At 39.8% G+C, this 21748-nt stretch overlaps 1 protein-coding gene across 8 annotated transcripts in view; it reads left to right on the top strand.

The window, feature by feature from the left end:
- Positions 1 to 5539: 5539 nt before the first annotated feature.
- The window catches only part of KCNT2 (potassium sodium-activated channel subfamily T member 2), a 282967-nt gene continuing 266758 nt past the window's right edge, over positions 5540 to 21748 (top strand). For all 8 annotated transcript variants that reach the window (XM_050961381.1, XM_050961380.1, XM_050961379.1 and 5 more), the window contains exon 1: positions 5540 to 5950. In XM_050961381.1, the coding sequence (XP_050817338.1) occupies positions 5856 to 5950 (95 nt within the window). In that variant the 5' untranslated portion in view covers positions 5540 to 5855. The remainder of the gene's footprint in view (positions 5951 to 21748) is intronic.

Genomic DNA, 21748 nt, shown 5'->3' with positions numbered 1-21748 from the left:
TCAAACTATATCAATACACCCCATAGCTTTTTATCTTGCCCCCTACCCCCACCTCCTTCAGAAAAAATACAAAACCAGTGATTCTCTCCACTTCAGGATTGAACAGACTTCTATAGCAAGGTCTCATATTTAGACTTCATTTATTTTAAAAAATATGCATCATATTTCCTAATATATTAAATAGTATTTTATAAACATTTAAAACAACCATACTTGTCAAATGCATGTGCAAAGTACACATCTGATACATTATCCATGCATTTATTGTGTGTGTTCACTTATGTACTAGTTTGAAAAATTCAATAATTCACAATAGGTCACCCAGTATAAATTAGTGAGGTTCTACTCTAATATAAAATGGAAATGAAATATTAAGATGTCATACAAACATATAATTATTCTAACTTGGATAATAATATTAACCTTTCTCTGATATGTTTTGTTATATTCATGCTCCAATCTCTTTTCTCTCTTGATAACTTGTATTAAGTGTCCAATATTAATCTCTGCAGGGAGGAAGCATAGTTTAGTTGTTTTCTCATACCACTAAGAATCAGAAGTTGTGGGTTCCATCCCTGGTTTTGCCACCAAATTGCAGTGTGATCTTTGGCATGTAATTAGGCCACAAGGTAATATAAATAATAATTTACTGTAACTTCTCCATTTACCCATCAGTAAATTGTGTATAATAATGCCTATCTCAAAGTGATGCTCTAAGGATTTCTTTGTTTTTTAAAGTGCTTTGAGATTCTCTAGTTAAAGGGAAAAAATAAAGACAGCTAAGTGATTTAAGAGCCCATGTCCTGGGTTTCTACAGGTATGTTAGCAACAAGAAGGTGGTCAGGGAAAGTGTGGCCCCCCTACTGAATGGGGAAGGCAATCTAGTGACAGAGGATGTGGAAAAAGCTAAGGTACTTAATGCTTTTTTTGCCTCTGTCTTCACGAACAAGGTCAGCTCCCAGACTACTGCACTGGGCAGCACAGCACAGGGAGGAGGTGACCAGCCCTCTGTGGAGAAAGAAGTGGTTCAGGACTATTTAGAAAAGCTGGATGAGCACAAGTCCATGGGGCCGGATGCACTGCATCCGAAGGTGCTAAAGGAGTTGGTGGATGTGATTGCAGAGCCATTGGCCATTATCTTTGAAAACTCATGGTGATCAAGGGAGGTCCTGGATGACTGGAAAAAGGCTAATGTGGTACCCATCTTTAAAAAAGTAAAGAGGAGGATCTGGGGAACTACAGGCCAGTCAGCCTCACCTCAGTCCCTGAAAAAAATCATGGAGCAGGTCCTCAAAGAATCAATTTTAAAGTACTTTGAGGAGAGGAAAGTGATCAGGAACAGTTAGCATAGATTCGCCAAGGGCAAGTCATGCCTGACTAAACTAATTGCCTTCTATGAGGAGATAACTGGCTCTGTGGATGAGGGGAAAGCAGTAGACATGTTATTCCTTGACTTTAGCAAAGCTTTACGGTCTCCACAGTATTCTTGCCAGCAAGTTAAAGAAGTATGGGCTGGATGAATGGACTGTAAGGTAGATATTAAGCTGGCTAGATCGTTGGGCTCAACGGGTAGTGATTAATGGCTCTAGTTGGCAGCCAGTATCCTGGGGCCAGTTGTGTTCAATATCTTCATTAATGATCTGGAGGAAGGCGTGGATTGCACCCCCAGCAAGTTTGCAGGTGACACGAAACTAGGAGGAGTGGTAGATGTGCTGGAGGGTAGGGATAGAATACAAAGGGACCTAGACAAATCAGAGGATTGAGCCAAAAGAAATCTGATGACGTTCAACAAGGACAAGTGTAGAATCCTGCACTTAGGCAGAAGAATCTCATGCATTGCTACAGACTAGGGACCGAGTGGCCAGTCAGCAGTTCTGCAGGAAAGGACCTAGGGGTTACAGTGGATGAAAAGCTGGATATGAGTCAACAGTGTGCCCTTGTTGCCAAGAGGGCTAACAGCATTTTTGGCTGTATAAGTAGGAGCATTGCTAGCAGACTGAGGGATGTGATCATTCCCCTCTATTTGGCATTGGTAAGGCTTCATCTGGAGTACTGTGTCCAGTTTTGGGCCCCACACTACAAGAAGGATGTGGAAAAATTGGAAAGAGTCCAGTGGAGGGCAACAAAAATGATTAGGGGGCTAGAGCACATGATTTACAAGGAGAGGCTGAGGGAACTGGGATTATTTAGTCTGCAGAAGAGAAGAACGAGGGGGGATTTTACAGCTGCTTTCAACTATCTGAAAGGGGGTTCCAAAGAGGATGGATCTAGACTGTTCTCAGTGGTATCAGATGACAGAACAAGGAGTAATGGTCTCAAGTTGCTGTGGAGGAGGTTTAGGTTGGATGTTAGGAAAAAGTTTTCACTAAGAAGATGGTGAAGCACTGGAATGGGTTACCTAGGGAGGTGGTGGAATCTCCTTCCTTAGAAGTTTTTAAGGTCAGGCTTGACAAAGCCCTGGCTGGGGATGATTTATTTGGGGATTGGTCCTGCTTTGAGCAGGGGGTCGGACTAGGTGACCTCCTGAGGTCCCTTCAAACCATGATATTCCATGATTCTATGATAATCTAGATGGAGCTAGATTATCATAGAATCATAGAAGGTGGGTCCATAACCATTCCAGAGAGTATTTATCAGTGATTCACAGTCATGCTGGAAGGGCATAATGAGTGGGGTCATGCAGCGATTGGTTCTGGGCCCAGTTCTGTTCAATATCTTCATCAATGTTTTAGATAATGGCATAGAGAGACACTTATAAAGTTTGCCGACATTACCAAGCTGCAACTGCTTTAGATGATAGGATTAAAATTCAAAATGATCTGGACAAACTGGAAAAATGGTCTAAAGTAAGTAGGATGAAATTCAATAAGGACAAATACAAAGTACTCCACATAGGAAGGAACAATCAGTTGTACACATACAAAGTGGGAAATGACTAACTAGGTAGGAGTACTGCAGAAAGGGATCTGGGGTGATAGTGGATCACAAACTAAACATGAGTCAACAGTGTAATACTGTTGCAAAAAAAGCAAACATTATTCTGGGATGTATTAGCAGTATTTTTTCCTTCAGCCTCCTTATAACAACCTTTTATGTACTTGAAAACTGTTATCATGTCCCCTCTCAGTTTTCTCTTCTGCAGACTAAATCAACCCATTTTTTTCAATCTTCCCTCAGACAGTCATGTTTTCTAATCATATTTGTTGCTCTTCTCGGACTTTGTCCACATCTTTCCTGTTATGTGCTGCCCAGAACTGGACACAATAATCCAGTTGAGGCCTAATCAGTGCGGAGTAGAGTGGAAGAATTACTTCTTGTGTTTTGCATACAATACTGCTGCTAATACATCCCAGAATGATGTTTGCTTATTTTGCAACAGCATCACACTGTTGACTCATTTTGCTTTGCGATCCACTATGACCCCCAGATCCCTTTAGCAGTACTCTTCTAGGCAGTCATTTCCCATTTTGTATGTATGCAACTGATTGTTCCTTCTAAGTGGAGTACTTTGCTTTTTTCCTTATTGAATTTCTTCCTATTTATCTCAGACCATTTCTCTAGTTTGTCCAGATCATTTTGAATTTTAATCTTATCCTCCAAAGTAGTTGCAACTCCTTCCAGCTTTGTATCGTCTATCGTTTTCTTTAGAAGTTGCTCCCTGACACACACAAATTGGGTCTTCAGCTCCTCATATAATACAGAAAGGGCTGAAAGAGTTCATCAGTTTGAAAAAGGAGGAAAAGTGACAAAGCCAGGCTCCCTGAGCCTGATTCAACTGGGTTATTTCACTTTAAAGTAGTGTTGCTAACTCTCATGATTTCATCATAAATCTTACAATATTTGTTGTTTTTCTTAAAGACCCAGCACCTAAAGGCATATGATTAGGTGAGAATGTCAGCTAATGTCTCCTGGGGAGAGGAGCATGTTTCTAATCCCGACGGTTATAGAGATAGACTTGGAAACCTGAATTTGAATGAATTCTAAATACTAATACTCAGATGCCAAATAAATTCCTTCAGATTATTATTTCTTTTCATCTCATGATTTTATAACACTTGCAGTGGCATTATTTCAGTGCAGTTATGCAAGTGTAAAACTGAAATGAATAAGACTCATTATTTAAAAACTATTAAAATGTAATGATAAATAAAGATCCTTAATGTTGCAAGAAAGAAAGGAAAATGAGACAATTATCGTAATGCTTCATTTTTTGCTGCTGAAGTGACAAAAAGGGCTGCATTTAGCAGAATAAAGTAGATTCTGAAGGGAATCAAATGTGGGGGACTAATATTACATATGGCATTAGATGTTCTGCTATCTTTCCTGTGGCTTCTCCCAGCTCCTGCCTCTCTCTTTGCTGCTGCTACTGTTAGTATTAAATACCCTGTTGTAGAGTCTGGGGAGAGGCATACACCACCAGCAAAATCCAAGAAATGACTGCACACATACTGGGAATACAAGATGCAAAGTAAACACAATGACAAAACGGAGAATTTTTTTCTTTGCTCATATGTTATTACAGTAATCTTAGATGTAGTTTTTAAAAACAACTAGTTAAGCACTGTCAGCTGGATATGTGATGTTCAAGTTGGTGGTGCTCCTTTAAAGAAACAAATGCCAAACTGGTTCTGTTAAAATAGATAATGTACACTTCCCTTGGATATCTTGCCTCTCCTAGTGCTAGGTGCCACAAGAACACTGTGGGACAGAGTGAGGCATGCAGAATCAAGGGGAGGCAGTTTGTGCTTCCTCCCTTCAAGGACCAATCTGTGCAGTGATCCCCTATGAATATGTCTTCACTACAGATTTACCAGGATTGAGTCACATGTTTGACTTGGGAGTGTGCAACCACACTGCAAAGGAACAATTCAGTCCCATGCAGTATCTAAGCACCTTGCATCCACACTGACACTAGACTTATTAGTGGGAGAGAAAGATTTTGAAGTGCACTCCATGGTTCCTAGATCCCCCAGGAACTGTACTGCTGTCCTAAGGCTTTTTCTGGTATTGTGGAAGAAAATGTCTGTCCCTTCTGGGAATTGTGGGTGGAAATTTAGGAAAACCTCACAGTTCAATTTAATTAGTCCCTTAAGGAAGTTTGCATTGCAGGACACAGGTCCCTCCAGGTGCTTCCTCTCTATCTTCCAGCTTGGCCACAACCAGCTTCTGCCCCTCCCCAGTGCCAGCCTGGGTGTAGAGGTCCCCTGGTACCCTAGGGTATGCCTGGGATAAGGATGGGCACGGTTACACATGTCCTGTATATCCATAGCTGGAGCAGTGCCTCTCTTTGGGCATCCCTGAGGCTATACCTGCAGTCACACGGCTCTGCTGCTACTCCAGCCCTGTGTCTGGGATTGAGAAAATCACAGCCATATTATGCTAATATATTTAATCCCATTGGTTGGCGATGAGAGAGTCCTCTCACCTTCTCCGGGCTATGCTAATGAGAGTTAATCGCATTGGCTGGCCCGTCAGCGGCAGCTCCAAATATTATTTGCATGGCTGCGTATGGCAGGCATCTCTTTGTTGTCAACCCAGAGCCTGCGAGCCGTGTGTGCATCTAATGCAGCCCTGGTCCCTGCCTGTCCGCCGCACCTGCTTCCTAGGGAAAGGCTGCGAACAGCGGCGACTGCAAGAAAATAACTTTCGACCCCGGTTGTCCTCTCTGCAAGAGAGGCTGGGACGGGGTCAGATGCTGTGGAGCGTCCCCTTCCCAGCACAGGACTCGAGGCTGCTCTCTGCCTTTGTGTGTTTAACGCCGGCACTGGCTTGGGGCAACCCGTTCGGTTTCCTGCTTCCTTGTCGGATTGTTACTGTCTGAGCCACGGGGGAGAGGCTTTGGCTCCCAGGGTAGGATGGTGGATCTGGAGAGTGAGGTGCCTCCTCTTCCTCCCAGGTACAGGTTTCGGGATTTGCTGCTGGGAGACCAAGGATGGCAGAACGACGACAGGTGAGACTGGGGTTCAGCTCTGCTCTGCAAACACGGCGGAGGGAGACAAAAGAGGGGTGGAGGTGGGAAGCAGAGATCTGCTAACGACCGTTCCCTCTTCTTCCATTTTCTACAGGGAAATTCCTAGAAACGCTGGACCTGTTACTATTTACCAAGTTATGTAAATAGCAAATAGCACAGAGAGTTTTAGCCCATGTATAACAAGAAAACATTCACACACACACAGAGAACCAATACGTGAGTGCCTGTGTGTATATATATAGAGAGAGAGACACTCATCCAAAAAGGAGAGAAACTACCTTGATTCCTTCAGGGGACAGTCAAGCTGCTTTGTATCTTCCAAACAGTGAAGGAGGCTGACTTGACAGGTTGAAGTGCTGACCCTCACACCAGGAAAATTGGCTGTGTGATCGGTCTCCCGTTTTGCTTCTCTAGCAGTCAGAGCTGCACTGATTTATGAATGCCCAACGCCCTTGCTAGTAGACATTGATGCTGCTATATTGCAGCTCTCCACTGAAGATGAAAACACAAGTTGCAGAGCAGTAACTTTTAGTGGCCTAAAGAGAGAAACAACACTGACATTTATTGTGCACTGCAATTGTATTGTGCCTCTGGATTCCTCCTGGTGTACAACAGATAGGAATTATTGCACACTGTGCCAAGTGAGAGGCAATTACACATTTCTGTATATCAGTGCACTATGTATTTGACTTCTTTAAGTGTATGAGAAAGTTACAAGACTAAACTCAATGTGACTATCAAATTTTTCCATAAGGTATTTAAATTAAAAAAGAAAAAATCTCATCTAAGTCACAGAAACAGTCACATTCTGCATTTGAAACTTCAGACATTAAAACTTTCTCTGTGAGAAGCTATACTGATCATATACATTCATTACAGAGCTACATGGGGCTCAGGCACCCACAGTGAGATCTTCAGTCTAGTTCTGATATATGGTAAATTAGGGCAATGGTTCTCAACCAGGGGTCCAGGATCCCCTGGGGATGACAAGCAGGTTTCAGGGAGGCTGCCAAGCAGGGCCAGCATTAGATTTGCTGGGGCCCAGGGCAAAAAGTTGAAGCCCCATGGCAAGGGATTGAAGCCAGCACCCTGAGCCCCGTCACACAGGGCTGAAAGTTAAGCCTGAGCAACTTAGGTCTGCGGGGCAGCATGGGGCCCGGACAGTTGCCCTGCTTGCTACCTCTTAACAATGCAGAAAAACAGTTTTTGTGGCAGAAGTGGGCTGTGGAGTTTTTATAGTATGTGAGGGGTGGGGGACCTCCAAGAGAAAAATGTTGAGAACCTCTGACTTATGGCATATCTACATTGCGACAGGCCAGTTGTTTTTTGGTTTATCCATGCAACTATGGTAATACAACAGACCATTGCTCTATGTTAATACATGGATTTCATGAAGTCCATGGATTCTCAACCTTAGAGTCAGGACTTGTAGGAAAGTTGTAATCATCTCCCCCACACCACCTTTATTTTTTTGCTAGATAGGAAGGCCCAAAACTATGTTTCCTCTGTGGGAACATGGTGTCATATTATGGAAATAGTTGAGAATACTTAAGGTAGCAGCAGTGTTTGCTGGTGATAATTCTACATATTTTGCCATCCAATTTACATGGGTTTGTAGGTGCACTTTTTTTTCTTCCATCAGGATGGTAGACAGAGATCTGAGAACCAATACAGTACTCTCATTTGTATTGTTTCAAGGACAACATGCAGGTTTAATTCTAAACAATGAAAAAGGTTGTGTGTGTGTGTGGATGGGTGGGTCAAGTAAATCAAATACTGGAAAGTGCTCCCCCCCCCACATTAAAGTAATAAAACACTGTCTTTTTAAAAAATGCTATTATTTAAACTACTATGCATCATCATCAGCAAGCTCTTCATTATAGCATGCTAAATTAATACTTCCAAAGGACATCTATCTATGGGCAAGTCATTTTTCATTCAACAACATTTTTACTGCAGTAGTAAATCATAGCTGTGAATATACCTGTACATTATGCTATCATGCAGGGACTTGTAGTAGCAATGCCATTTAAAAAAATCACATGAAAACACTGAAAGATTCTTTTTCTATTCTGATACAAAGTATTGATAGTCAAGTGTTCAGTCTTGCTTGCATGTTAGTCAATGCTGAATCCAAATTGACTTCCAGGTAATCGGATCCGGCCCCCAAAAAGATGTAGTGCATGAGACCTTCATTGGCAACTGAACAAACTGCAAGCGTCCATTGAGCTGTAGAATTTCCTGTTTGAAATATGAATAATAAAAAGAACAATGTAAATATTGCTACTTTGTATCAGTCTAGAATTGCTGTTAATATTTTCTATGATTGTTGGTTATTTTTAAACAGACAGCACTTTTACTGTAAACTCATACCCAGGGATTAGTGCAAAGCAAATTGTTACTTTAAATTATTTATCAGAATTGGGTACTAAATTAATACATGAAAGTGTTAAGGTAAAGAATCTTGTTCACTACATTATTAAATCTGATAAAATGTGGATCACACTTCTTTTGCAAAAATCTACACCAATTCTGTACTGTTATTACTATCACTTTATCACTTATATGAATGATTGATATATGGTTTTGAATAGAGACTCATTCTGGGGACATTTTGGGAATATTACAAATACTTTCAGCACTTATTTCTGGCAATATTTAATGAAGGGAGATTACATAATGTGGTCTCTAGGATTGCTGTTTACTGGTTAGCTGTTACTAGCTATTATTGAGTAGTCACAAAATTGATGCTACACTAATATTGAATACTTATTTGTGAATGTCATCTGTTTTATTAGTGTGCTATTTGTTTTTGACAGACCATAGTTCTATTCTTCTGGGTACAATATTCATTTTTGCTTAAATCCCTCTTTCCTGACATTCTTGTGCACCCTGTTCACCTAAATTCAGAAAGCAGGAGTCAATATAAAGCCCTTTAATATTCAGATTTGTAACTCACCAGGCCTAAAATGAATTTTGTGTGAGTGTCAATCATGATGTATTAATTAGGTTAGTGGTTCTCAAACTATTTACCATTCACACCACCGTCTTTTCAAAGGACATGAGTTCAAGTCCCATCTTACATACTAAAGCCAGTATTCATGTATATCAACTATTATGGAGTACCTGAATTCTAATACTTGTCTTGTGTCTGGGAAAAAAACATACACCATGAAAATACTTCATATGCCATTCCTTTTCATAAAGAAGCCAAAAATCCAGAGAGTTGCAACTTAAGTTCTTCCTTTTGGAGAGCTCTGAATGTGATTTGTTGACACTGGAAAGTGAGAAGACTGTTCATCAGACCAGACCACCTCCCACAGTGTCCCAGTAACATGCCAGTCCTCTCCAGGTTCCAGAGCCAATTCAGCATTAAGAAAATACCATTCCTCTGCCACAGAGTCATCCAGAACTTCCTTCACTTCCCTATCAGATGCCTGTCTGATCCCAGGCTCTGTAGGGCTCATGTAGGCCCACCCTCCAAATTCCCCTGAAGGTCAAGCCAGACACAGCTCTAATGAAAATGATAGCTCGGCATGACCCTGACATTTTTGGTACACTGATCTTGTGAATCTGAGAACAAAACCTCAGCCAGTAGTATGGGAGAAATTCTGGCCTTCATGGCAGGACCACCTTCTACAGTATTCCAAAATGGCACAGTGACTAAGACCTTACTCAAGGTTTTTACTTAAAATGGTGTCTGACTTTCATCTTAACTAGATGATCCACATACTTCTCATCTTCCCCAAGTTTCATGCCAACTGGAGAGAGGCTAAACTCTACCCTTTGGATGTTGTCAGGTCTGTTTCTTCCTATATACACAGAACAAAGCCATTTAAGAACTCTCCTAGACTGTTCCTTACATTTGCTGACATAAAGAAAGGTCAACCTATGTTCACCCAAAGGATGTCAAAATGAATCTCAAACTGTGTTAAAATGTGCTTCATGGTGGGCCACTAAGACAGACACACATGGACAGATTAAGACCCATTCCACCAGAGCTCAGGCAGTCTCTACTGATTCTCTGTCAGGTATCCCAATCTCACTGATTTGTAGAGCAACTACCTGAAGTTCAGTTGACAGCTTCTCCCAGCACTACTGCTTGCTTGAAGGCTCTAAATCCCATGCCCACTTTGGAAGATCTGTCATCATTGCAGTAGACTGAGCATCCACCTCCTTGCTGGAAGTCTCCAGATCCAGAAACCAGTTTGGCAGAGCTGTCCTGCTGTCATAATCCCCATAGACTCTGAGCACCACCTCCAGAATACAAATCTGCTTGTGAGTGAGTCACCAGAAGCAGAATACATGTGGACAATCACTCAAAGAACAGCAGTTTTCCTACAGTAACTGTGATTCTTCAGATGTGTATGAACATGTATTCCACAACCTGCCCTCCTTCCCTGTGACTGCCAAGTCCTTAGCAATAGACATTTTGTCTTAGCAAAAGAACTAGAGTGAAGGAACTGGAGACTGTCCCCCTTTTATGCCCTTCTCTCTGGGATGCTGGAGGGCATGGTGAGCACTGGTATGAACCCAACAGACTGCTATTTCTGGAATTTCTTTTGGGATATTTATTTTTGTTTTCTAGTGTTCTCTAGCCTTCTGTATTTTAATAGGTATTAAATCATAGTTAAATCATAGATATTTGCTTACTTAAAATCCATAAATCCTTACAAGCCACTCAGTTTCTTGCTTTGCAAGTAAAGACAGTGTAAACATCACTGTTTTTGGTTAGTCAGAATCTCAGTCAGTCTTGTAACTGATAGAAAAAGTATTCAATATATGGTTCCGCTATTTTCATATTTAAAACTTGTTATTTTCCTTTAGTAATGCTGGCACAGCTCACCAGAAATAGGCTTCAAAATTAAATTGAGATAAATGGGGTTCTTCTGAGAAACACATTCCATCTTTATTCTGTGCATGGAACTGTTCCATTTATAACAATTTTCAGAGTGGCAGCTGTGTTAGTCTGTATCAGCAAAAAGAACTGAGGAGTACTTGTGGCACCTTAGATACTAACAAATTTATTTGGGCATAAGCTTTCGTGGGCTTAAACCCACTTCATTGGATGCATGCAGTGGAAAATACAGTAGGAAGATATATATACACAGAACATAAAAATGGGTATTGCCATAATTACAACAAGACTAATTAAGATGGGCTATTATCAGCAGGAGAAAAAAACTGAAAAAGACAATAATGAATTGGTTTACAGTGACATGGCCATTTTCACTACCATGCACCATTTCCTCAACTTGTGTAAATTGGCACGTCTCTGTTGACATCAATAAAACTATTTTGAGTTACAGCTGAGGATCTGGTCCATTTTCGAGTGGAAGCTTAGATTCTGGAGAAGATAGCAACATTTGTTGAAAATCTGTGTGGAGGTCTTATGTCCTTGCATATACATTGCCTATGCCTGCAGTTTTGTTTTGTTTTGAAATCCAAATCCGTTGGGGAAGGTCATTAATGCTAGACAGTAGTATGGACTCTTACTGAGGGGAGTGGAGATGGAGAATTATTCTCCTGTTGTATTTTGTTTCATAATACAAACTGATATGGGACACTTTTTTAAAAAATAGAAAAAAAACCCCTATTTCTTTGTGTCCATGCTATGCTGATTGTTTAAGCTCCATGTGATAAACATGGGAAAGAGTGTTATGTAAAAGAAAAAAAAATGTCAAAGGTTAGATACACAAACTAAATGCAACTTGAGTGTGTGTTCCCAAAGGGATGGGAAGAAGCTAGAGCTGAGATGAGGCAATGCTTCTGTTACTCCCCGACGATGCCCCATACTCACATCTGTGCCTAAACGGCACAGTTTAGCCCAAAAGTCTTAGGTAAATGTTAAATAATAAATCTCTGTGATTAACTAGACATCTCAGTCTCATCCTCCTTTCTGCCTAACATACTGTTATCCCTTTTGACCTGAACCTTAGCCAATATTCAGAACCTTATAGATTGTTTCCATTAGTGGAGAGAAACTGATGGGACTTCCTACAGCTTTCTGTCCACTTCCATGGAGTTTCTGCTGCTTCTGTCTCTCTCACGCACAGCTCCATCAAACAGTACCCATCTCCTTTGTTTGTATTCAGCCCCAGTGAAACCCTTTCCTTAGTGGACTTGCACATGACCTTCCTTTTGGGTGGTGACTTCTACTGTTTCAGCTATCTTATTCCATAAAGTAGCTTAATTGCTTTTTACATTTATCCTACATGAAATGTAGTTATCACACCCACTGGCTTCAAAGTTTCACTGAATGTACCAGTACATTAGCCAATAAAATGTTCCTGCTTTCATAAAGTCTGGTAAACATCAGTTCTTAGTGCCTTTAATTAGGTTGAAAAACAACATGCTTAAGAACTGAAAACATCCAATTTATTGAAGACAAAGATGCTTAACAACCTGGAGAGATCATTTAACTTGAGTAAAAAAAAGTGTTTATTTGCTGTCCTTGTTAGCTCATGGATACAGTGATGAGTCTATTAATGAGAAATTTGTATCTGGAGTCTATATACAAGTCAAAGAATGATCAGAGCAGATAATACTAGAATTTTAAAGAAAGGAATTTTATTACCGGTATTTAAAACAAAAAACAAAACAACCCAACAACAAACCCCATTATATATCAATGGATTCCACTGAATTTTCCAAACAAGTCAAAAGGTAAAAATTCAATTTCATGAGTGCAATATATGGTAGAATTTGGCTCTAATTCAGCAAAGCACTTATGTATGTGCTTAACTTTAAGCACTTGCTTAAATATGTTTAATTTAAGCATGTACTTAAAAAGGTAAGAATTTATTTAACTGCTTTGTTGATTAGGAGCCTTAATGCAATGTGCACAGGAATCTGTGAAGTGACATACTGGGCCAAAATGTGTTGTACTGTGGAAAGAACCTCCAAACTAGTGCATATTAGTATTACAAAACTCAGCATGTTTCCCCTGCTCATTCTTGCTAGCAATCCCATATCCCCTGCCTCTCCCCAAAATCCCGCCACAGTCAAACATGTGGATTATTCCTATATTCTGCTCTGAGTTAAATGAAGGTCCAGCCCAGGATCAAGAAAACAAATACGAGCTTGGAATTTCCTTCCTGAGCTGTTCAGTGAAGTCTTCACCAATGATGGCTAATGGTACAGGCCAAATTTAATATCCAAGGCCTTAATTACTTTACAAAGAAAATGCCCCTAATTGCAGAAAAATGAGTAGTTCAGCGAAACAGTTTTTTCTTAGTTTTTTTTAAGAGCAAAATATATAGATGATTTTTAAACTGTGCATCTTTTACTAGCAGGGTGAAATTTATCCCAGGACAGAGGGCCCATAAAAGAGTATGCATCTCTTTAACCACGTTAGATGAAAGATTTTTTAAAAATGTATAGGACCTTTAGTAGGCCTCCATACTGGGATGACTTTCTCCTGCAGTGAACATTTCTGATACTACTGATTAAGACTACGAAGTACAGATTATTCTGCAAAATTGCTAATCTAGTGCACTGTCTGATGTTTGAGCAAGTCACCATACTGTGTAGCAGTCATTTCAGTTTGCATTGACATTTTATCCTATTGACTCGCCAGATTTAATGTCAGTGTTGTATACAAAGCTGAAATGATTTCAGAAGCTCTCAAGATTAGTGTGTTATTTCTATAAGGCAGACTAAAAATGATTGAACTCCAAACAGATTTGAAATACTATTAATAAACATAACATTTTGGAATTCTTCCATTTGTTATTCCAGAAACAAATATTTTGTATTTTCTGTAACACTAGAACAGAAACTGGTATTTCCCAACACCATTTTTCCTCTCTTTTTTGTAAGAGCACATTTAACAACATGTGTAGGTAGATACCATTAGTGCATTTCACATATTGTTTCTATGTCAGGAAAAACAGTCCGTCATGTTTCTACAGTGCATATTTTCAGGCTAGAATTGCGGTGCTAAATATCAGCAAAAGTAAGTACTGATCTTAGAAAAAGGCATTTGAAGGATTGAAGAAAAATTAGGTTTCCCTTCTGATGTGCTTACTACTCAAATAAAAGAAAGAGTTACCACCTATCTGCAAATGAAAGGGATTCTGATCATTTACAACACCTCCACACATTAGCTGGACAATTGCACTGCTGACTGTTATAGTGATTGATGGCTTTTGCTGAGCAATTCTCTTATGTAAATCTCAGAACTCAGATTTCAGAGTGGTAGCTGTGTCAGTCTGTATCAGCAAAAAGAACGAGGAGTATTTATGGCACCTTAAGAGACTAACAAATTTATGTGGGCATAAGCTTTCGTGGGCTAAAACCTACTTCATGGGATTCATGCGGTGGAAAATACAGTAGGAAGATATATGTACACAGAGAACATGAAAAAATGGGTGTTGCCAAACCAGACAGTCTCTGCACAAAATAATAAATGGACATAAATCAGACGTCAAGAATTATAACATTCAAAAACCAGTTGGAGAACACTTCAACCTCCCTGGACACTCAGTTACAGACCTAAAAGTTGCAATTCTCTAACAAGAAAACCTTCAAAAACAGAGTCCAACGAGAAACTGCAGAATTGGAATTAATTTGCAAACTGGACACCATTAAATTAGGTTTGGATGAAGATTGGGAGTGGATGGGTCATTACACAAAGTAAAAACTATTTCCCCATGCTAATTTTTCCACTAGTGTTACTCACACCTTCTTGCCAATTGTTGGAAATGGGCCATCCTGATTATCACTACAAAAGTTTTTTTTCTCCTGCTGAAAATAGCCTATCTTAATTGATTAGTCTCATTATAGTTGGTATGGCAACACCCATTTTTTTCATGTTCACTGTGTGTATATATATACACATCTTCCTACTGTATTTTCTGCTGCATGCATCCGATGAAGTAAGTTTTGAAAGCTTATGCCCAAATAATTTTGTTAGGCTCTAAGGTGCCTCAAGTACGCCTCGTTCTTTTTTCTCAGAATTCAGTTTCACAGTCATTTGATTTGCCATAGTGTGAATTATTGAGTGAAACTCTCTTTTGCCATGCACCTTGTGATTGTTAAATTACAAGCAGGAGGAGGGGAAACTCAGATGTTTATGAATCAAGTGATCTAAAATACCTGGATTTCATGAACATTTATGGTTTCCTCAAAAGAAAAGGCATATTAAAGAAACACGTAAGTCAATTTGTCCTCCTAATTTCAGAAAATATATTCACTTCTATCCATTCTATGCTAAAGTATTTAAGGACTTTAAGCAAATACTAGATAGTTTTTGATTTGTCACTGCAGGTGCAATTTTCAAAAGCAATTAAGTAACCTAGGACTCTAAATTTCATTTTCAAAATTGACTTTCAATAAGACTTTGGCTCCTAAATTTGTAAATCGTTGTTGAAAGTGGGACTACAGTGTTTTTGAAACTGTTACTCTACATCTGTACTTGGGCAGAATTTGCCATACTGTTACTGTTTTGCAGTGTCCATCCTTGTGCAGCCCTGAAACTTGAGGTAGTTGCATTACAGCATACTATCTCTCTCTCATATCTCACTCATTACCATCCCCCTGCCTGGGTGGGGGGAGGAAGGAGTCCTTGGGCTTTGAGAAAGAGTTATACTTAGGGGGCTTGGCCATCTGGGACAATTAATGTCCAAAGATCTCCAGGGAAATCCTCATGCCTGAGTTCCCCCTGGAATTCCATACTATTGGTTGTGTATTGTAAATTAATAGAAGTTGGCACTGAATTTATTTACTCCAGTTGATCGCTGGGGACTAATACCATAGATCCCAGACAACATAGCATTCATGTATTTTGAATGCCAAACCAGTATAAACTATACTGGCAAGAACACTTTTTTTTTTTTTGTGCTGGTGTAACTGCAGCTACACAAGGAGGGTTTAGCCAGTATAGCTATACCAACAAAACTTTTCTAGTGTGGACTAGACTTCAGTGAGGCTGGTCTAGCTTTGTGAATTTTGGGGCCATCTCCATTCAGCGATGAGGATGACTTGGCCCTTTATTTATGAAAGGGTTTGTTGTCTTTCAGCGTGAAAAGATGCCATATAAAACATTTTATATATAAAACTGTACAAAATATGTTTATAAATGTTTATGCACATTACATGAAATTTGGAATGGGAAATGAACTATGCTGGTATATGGTGGAATTGTAATTCCCTCTCAAACAGTTTCTCAGATGGCTTCTCTTTCTTCCAATGATTATTAATTTATATCAGTGAACTTTGTTTCTGTAATGCAGGGAACCTCTCTATCCATACTTTTGGGATGATTCTTTTGGGCTATTCCACAGTCGTGGAACAACTGATTGATTAAAAACTATGTGTGAAATCCTTACCTCCTTAAACTCTGTAACAAAGGAGATCAACAACATCCCTGGGGTATTAGAAGTTACTACATCAGAAACATCAAAAAAAGACTATTATGAGACAGTCCTACCAACCACTTATCAGACATACATCCAGTTTCTATGTATTGTCCATTAGTAAAGACCACTTTTTTTGTGGATGAATTCTGTGGTATGTAGACTGAACATAAAAACTTGTGTTAATCCATTAAATAGTTAAAAAAGTGATTCCCTAACCCGATATACAAACACATGAACAAGTAAAGTCCTACCCAGAGGCCTAAACACCATGTTCTGATGGCTTGAATATTCTTTAAGAAGAGCACAACCTAATTCTGTTGTACAGAAGATTCAATACAGAATGCTTTAAAACAGCTGATAAAGACTTCAGCCTCCCTCATGCAATCATCCACTGATTATGTTTAGCACATAGCTCCCTGGTGGAAGTTGCAGTAAAATGGAAACAGTCATTAAGAGACAAAAGTACCATTTATATTTATGGAGATACAAAACCAGTGATTTTGTATTATTTTCCAGTAAATGTTTCCTGAGGGACAAATCCTGCTTCCTCCTCTGGTGATATTTTAAGGGAACTGCTACAATTTCACAGTGGAGATGGGGGCAGGTGGTAAGGAGTTCATGCATGAGAGCTTATACCCCATAACCCCTGTACCATGACTCTTTTTGCACCAGTATAGAGAGGTGGTTTAATATATGGCATGGTGGTAGATCAATAATATTGTGAGCAGGGTGAAACCTAGTTGCAGATTGAGTTAAAATGTCAGTAAAACTGATGTGTGACTGCACCCTTCACTTAAGATAGTTGTAAGAAACACGTAAGGTGCCACACCTAAAACAAGGACTAATAGGATATATCTAAACTGCAGCTGGGAGTATTTGTTTCCCAGCATGGATAGACAGACACATGATAGTTCTACCGGAGCTAACATGCTAAGACCATGAAACATGAGCACCGCCCCATGGGTGGAACACTGCCCCATGCTAGGTAAAGTTCTCTGGCTCCAGTGCACTGGGTGTGTGCGCATCTGCATGGAATACACGGATGTATCTACTTGAAGAAGAATGTTAAATTATATTGGATGTGCAACGTTGCACTCTATGATTTTATAAAAATATGCTAATGAGTTAATATGATGTAACTGGAATATGCTTCATGCAAAAAGTCTCTTGTAAGGTATTATTACAGATCTTATAATCTACTGAGTGTGTTCATCCTATTTGTATAAATGTATCACTCTTGTATCTGAAACTAGAAATGAAATATAACTGAGGGCCTATTGTAATTATGCAAAGTGTGGACCATTAATGGTTGTTTGGAATCTTGATGGCTCCCATCAACCAGGACAATTGATTGTGGATAGCTCTGTTTGCAGGCAAGCCTTTCTGTGAGTCAGGCTGGGAGGAATGAAGGTTTGGGGTCTTACAGTGATGTGATCATGTCACCTGAACTGGAATCCATCTTTAACCTAGTGCTTTTCCATTGAGAAGTGGGGGGTGAGAACCCAGAGGGACAAAGGATTTCCGCCTTGTATAAAAGATATATAAATGGGTGGAAGAGAACAAAGGGGAGGAGCCATCATGAAGAATCCCCTAGCTACCAACTGAGCTAGAACAAGAGCTGTATTGGGGAAAGAATTGTGCCCAGGCCTGGAAGATGTCCAGTCTGAGGAAAAGAAAAAAAAAAACTTGCTGAAGCACCTCCAAGTTTCATTTTGATTAGACATAGATTTGCATGTTTTATTTTATTTTGCTTGGTGACTTACTGTGTTATCTGGGACCACTTAAATTCTACTTTCTGTAATAATAAATAAGTAAAAAGTGATTTTATTAAACTCAGAGTATGTGTGGGCAAACAGCTGTGCATTTCTCTCTGTTAGTGTTGTAGAGGGTGAACAATTTATGTTTACCCTGTATAAGCTTTATACAGAGTAAAACAAATTTATTTGGGTTTAGACCTCATTGAGAGTGGGGCATCTGAGTGTTAAAGACAAGCACACTTCTGTTAGCGACTTTCAGTTAAGTCTGCAGCTTTGGGGCAAGTAATTCAGACCCTGGGTCTTTGTTGGAGCAGAGGGGCGTGTTTGGCTCAGCAAGACATGGTGCTGGAGTCCTGAGCTGGCAGGAAAGCAGGGGCAGAAGTAGTCTTGGCACATCCGGTGGCAGTTCCCAAGGGGGTTTTCTGTGATCTAGCTGGTCCAATAAAAGCTATTACCTCATCCACCTTGTCTCTGTAATGTTCTAGGACCAATACATCTATAACACCACTTCATATCAATCTCAATTCAGTATTAGGGGCCAGATACTCTGCTAGTGTAAATTGATGTAAATGGAGCTATGCTAACTTACCCTAGCAGAGAATTTGGACCTTTTTTCCATTTCTGAAGTGTACCAAAATATGAATATATAACTTTTTCCATTTCAGCTGAGGTTTCTGTACCCAATAGTTGTGAAAACTCCAATCAGTTTCATGATGTGCTTAAGCAATTTAAAAATGTTCTGGTTCAGCATAATTCTTCTGAAAGCTAAGGCACTCACTCACATGATGAAAAGTGATGCAACTTCAGCCAAATGCTGAATTAAATACATTCATTTAAATTTGATATAATATTTTTTAAACGTACTATGGATAGATGGAAACATTTTGGACTCTTGAAATTTTTACACAATAATCCCATGAACTATATAACAGAAGGCAAATATAAAGATTGCAGCTGGACTCTGTAATAATGCCGGGGTCACAGTAGTTAAAAGTTAGTTCAAAGGACTCAGCTTCCCCTCCAAATATTCTCTCTCTATCTTGGGCATCAAGAGAATGTTTATCCTATCAAGAACCAAAGGCCCTTAGGAGGAGTCTATTGTATTCTTTCTGATATTTACAACCTTCTCCTTGGTTTAATCAACCCCTCTGTATTAGCAAACACCCTATATCTTGGAGATCATGATCCAATATAGAAGAGATCAAAAAGTTTTCCTAGATCTCTCAATCAGAATGCAACCTTCTGGCATCACAGATATGGAAGTATTAACATTTAAAAGTAGAATATTGTGCGGTGGTTGTTTGAAAGATTTGTTCTCCACCAAAGGTGCTTCAAAAATAGATTTTTTAAAACAGATTAGCACATACCGTGAAAACTGTGTCAAGAAGGCAAATTCTTACACAAAAAAAGTCTGATTCAGATCTGGGTTTTAAATTATTTTGGGAACAGATAATAGAAATTACTCTTTCAAGCTGGCAGGGACACCATTGTAAGCAATGTACAGAAATATTCTAGTGCTATATACTCTAGGGTTATCCAGTACAAACTAATTCACAGAGGAATTGACTTCCATAGGCATAAAGGGGAGATGGTCAGTGGAGATCAGATGCCTAATCCCCTTTGTGCCTTGGAAAGTCTCCGCCATAGCCTATGGAAGAGATTGCATGAGTGTATAGGTGCGTAAATGCTGAAGGAGTGGCATGGGCAAGAGCGCACATGTACTTCAGGAACACTATCAATAGTTTGCATTTGGGATGCAGCTCTGAAAAGAATGGAGATCTCTTTTGGTAGTGAGCTTAGTAAAGCTATTCTGCATCTCGACAGTATTAATCCTCTTTGCAACCTCGATGAATTACAGAAAAAAAGTGATTCTTAAAACACACACACCCACACACATGCCCCAGTCTCAGGTTTTCAATACAAGACTCAAGCTGCAGTTAATTTGGCTAATTTGCTATGATTGTGGCTCCCCTGATGTAGCAACTGTCTAACCTGTAATGCATGGAGGACACAGGGTTTTTTTGTTTTTGTTTTTAACCACCATATCTAAGTAATTTAAATGGTCTCCATCACTATACCATCTGCGTGCCTCACAATCTTCAATGTACTTATCATGACACCTCTGTGAGGTAGCAAAATACTGTTAACCTTATTTTACAGTTGGGGAATGGAGGCAGAGACTATGCAAGTTGCCTAAGGTCACACAGGAAATCTGTGTTGAAGCAAAGGATGGAGCAAAGCAGATTCTCAGACTAGGACCCTAAACACTGTACCATCCTACCCACTTATCTGTGTTACAGTACAGTTATAGTATGCAACTACAGCAAGTTGAGACAATGTGGTGGTAAAAACACCTCCCTCCACATCATCACCATCATTATTGCAACAGTGATGAATTTGGAGTCCTTTTCCTAGTGTCATTTGGACAATTTCTCAGAACCCCAGGCATGACAGTCTGAGAACTGTCAGTGGTAACAGATGTAGATGCCATAACTCTGAAAGTGGCCATAAAAAAAATAAATTGACTTTGAGGCCCACCATTATATGAATTCATGTCAATTTGAGGATCTTCTCTTCCCCCCCATTAAAAAAATAAGTAAACAAAGTTGCTGTAACACTGATTTGTTCCAAACAGAATACAGAAATCTATAAATGGACTGGGGGTAGAAGAGAAGGTGTGGATGAAAAAAAATCACCAAAATGACATGTTCAGGCTAATTTCTTTCTGCTAATTGGAAAAATAAGGTGAATCCAAACAGACAAAAATCACAATTACCGATCTGTGGATCATTGCCTTATTACATATTAGGGGTGAAATCCTGGCCTGTTCGAAGTCAATAGCAAAACTCACATTGACTTTAGTGGGGCCAAGATTTCATCCTAGATGTCGATATGCGAACAATTCTTGTACATGAAGTAGCAAGTTGACTATGTATACCTGCACACTTTAAGGGCTTAGCTTTATGCATAATAGCAGTACCATTGAAGTTAGTGAAGCTGTTCAAATGCGCAGTGTTAATCCAGTGAGTACATGTTTTCAGGGCTGGGGCCTTAAGACTTTCACTGGGATAAACTGAACACCTGTTGTTTTTTTTTCTCTGTTTAATTGTAGTGAGTGCTTCTCTGGCTGTTGGCTTGCTCTCTTCTCCCCTACTCCCTTCCTCTCTTGTGGTTTGTAAATTCAAAATGTGTTTAATACATCCATCCATGGGCATGCATAATACTTTTTTTTTATTACCATGCACATTATAGCTATAGCTTAGTGTTGTTTATGAGCTGTTTTATTTGTATAGCAGTTTGTATATTATGTAAAGATAGTGCAATTAAAAACCACTGTTAAGGGCTAATCACTAACAATTTTAGAATGAGAACACCTAGAATTAAAGAGAGGTGTTTGGTACAGACTCCATAGTTTAGGTTGATTCTAGGCAGGGACGGCCCTACAGTTTTCGCCGCCCCAAGCAGCGCACCGAATTGCAGCTGTGGACAGTGGGGGCAGTCCATGTGCCTTTAGGGAGGCAGGCGCATTTCCGCGGGGGCGGCAGTTCGGCGGCAGATTCTATTTTTAGCTGAAGCCGTCAGACAGCTAAACATAGAAGCTGCCGCCGAATTGCTGCCACTGCGGAAACGCGCCTGCCACCCTAAGGGTACAGGGACTG

Source organism: Gopherus flavomarginatus, chromosome 7, assembly GCF_025201925.1.
Source record: "Gopherus flavomarginatus isolate rGopFla2 chromosome 7, rGopFla2.mat.asm, whole genome shotgun sequence".
Classification (NCBI taxonomy): Eukaryota; Metazoa; Chordata; order Testudines; family Testudinidae; genus Gopherus; species Gopherus flavomarginatus.
Note: the sequence above shows the minus strand (reverse complement) of the source record. Positions and strands in the feature narration are given on the sequence as shown.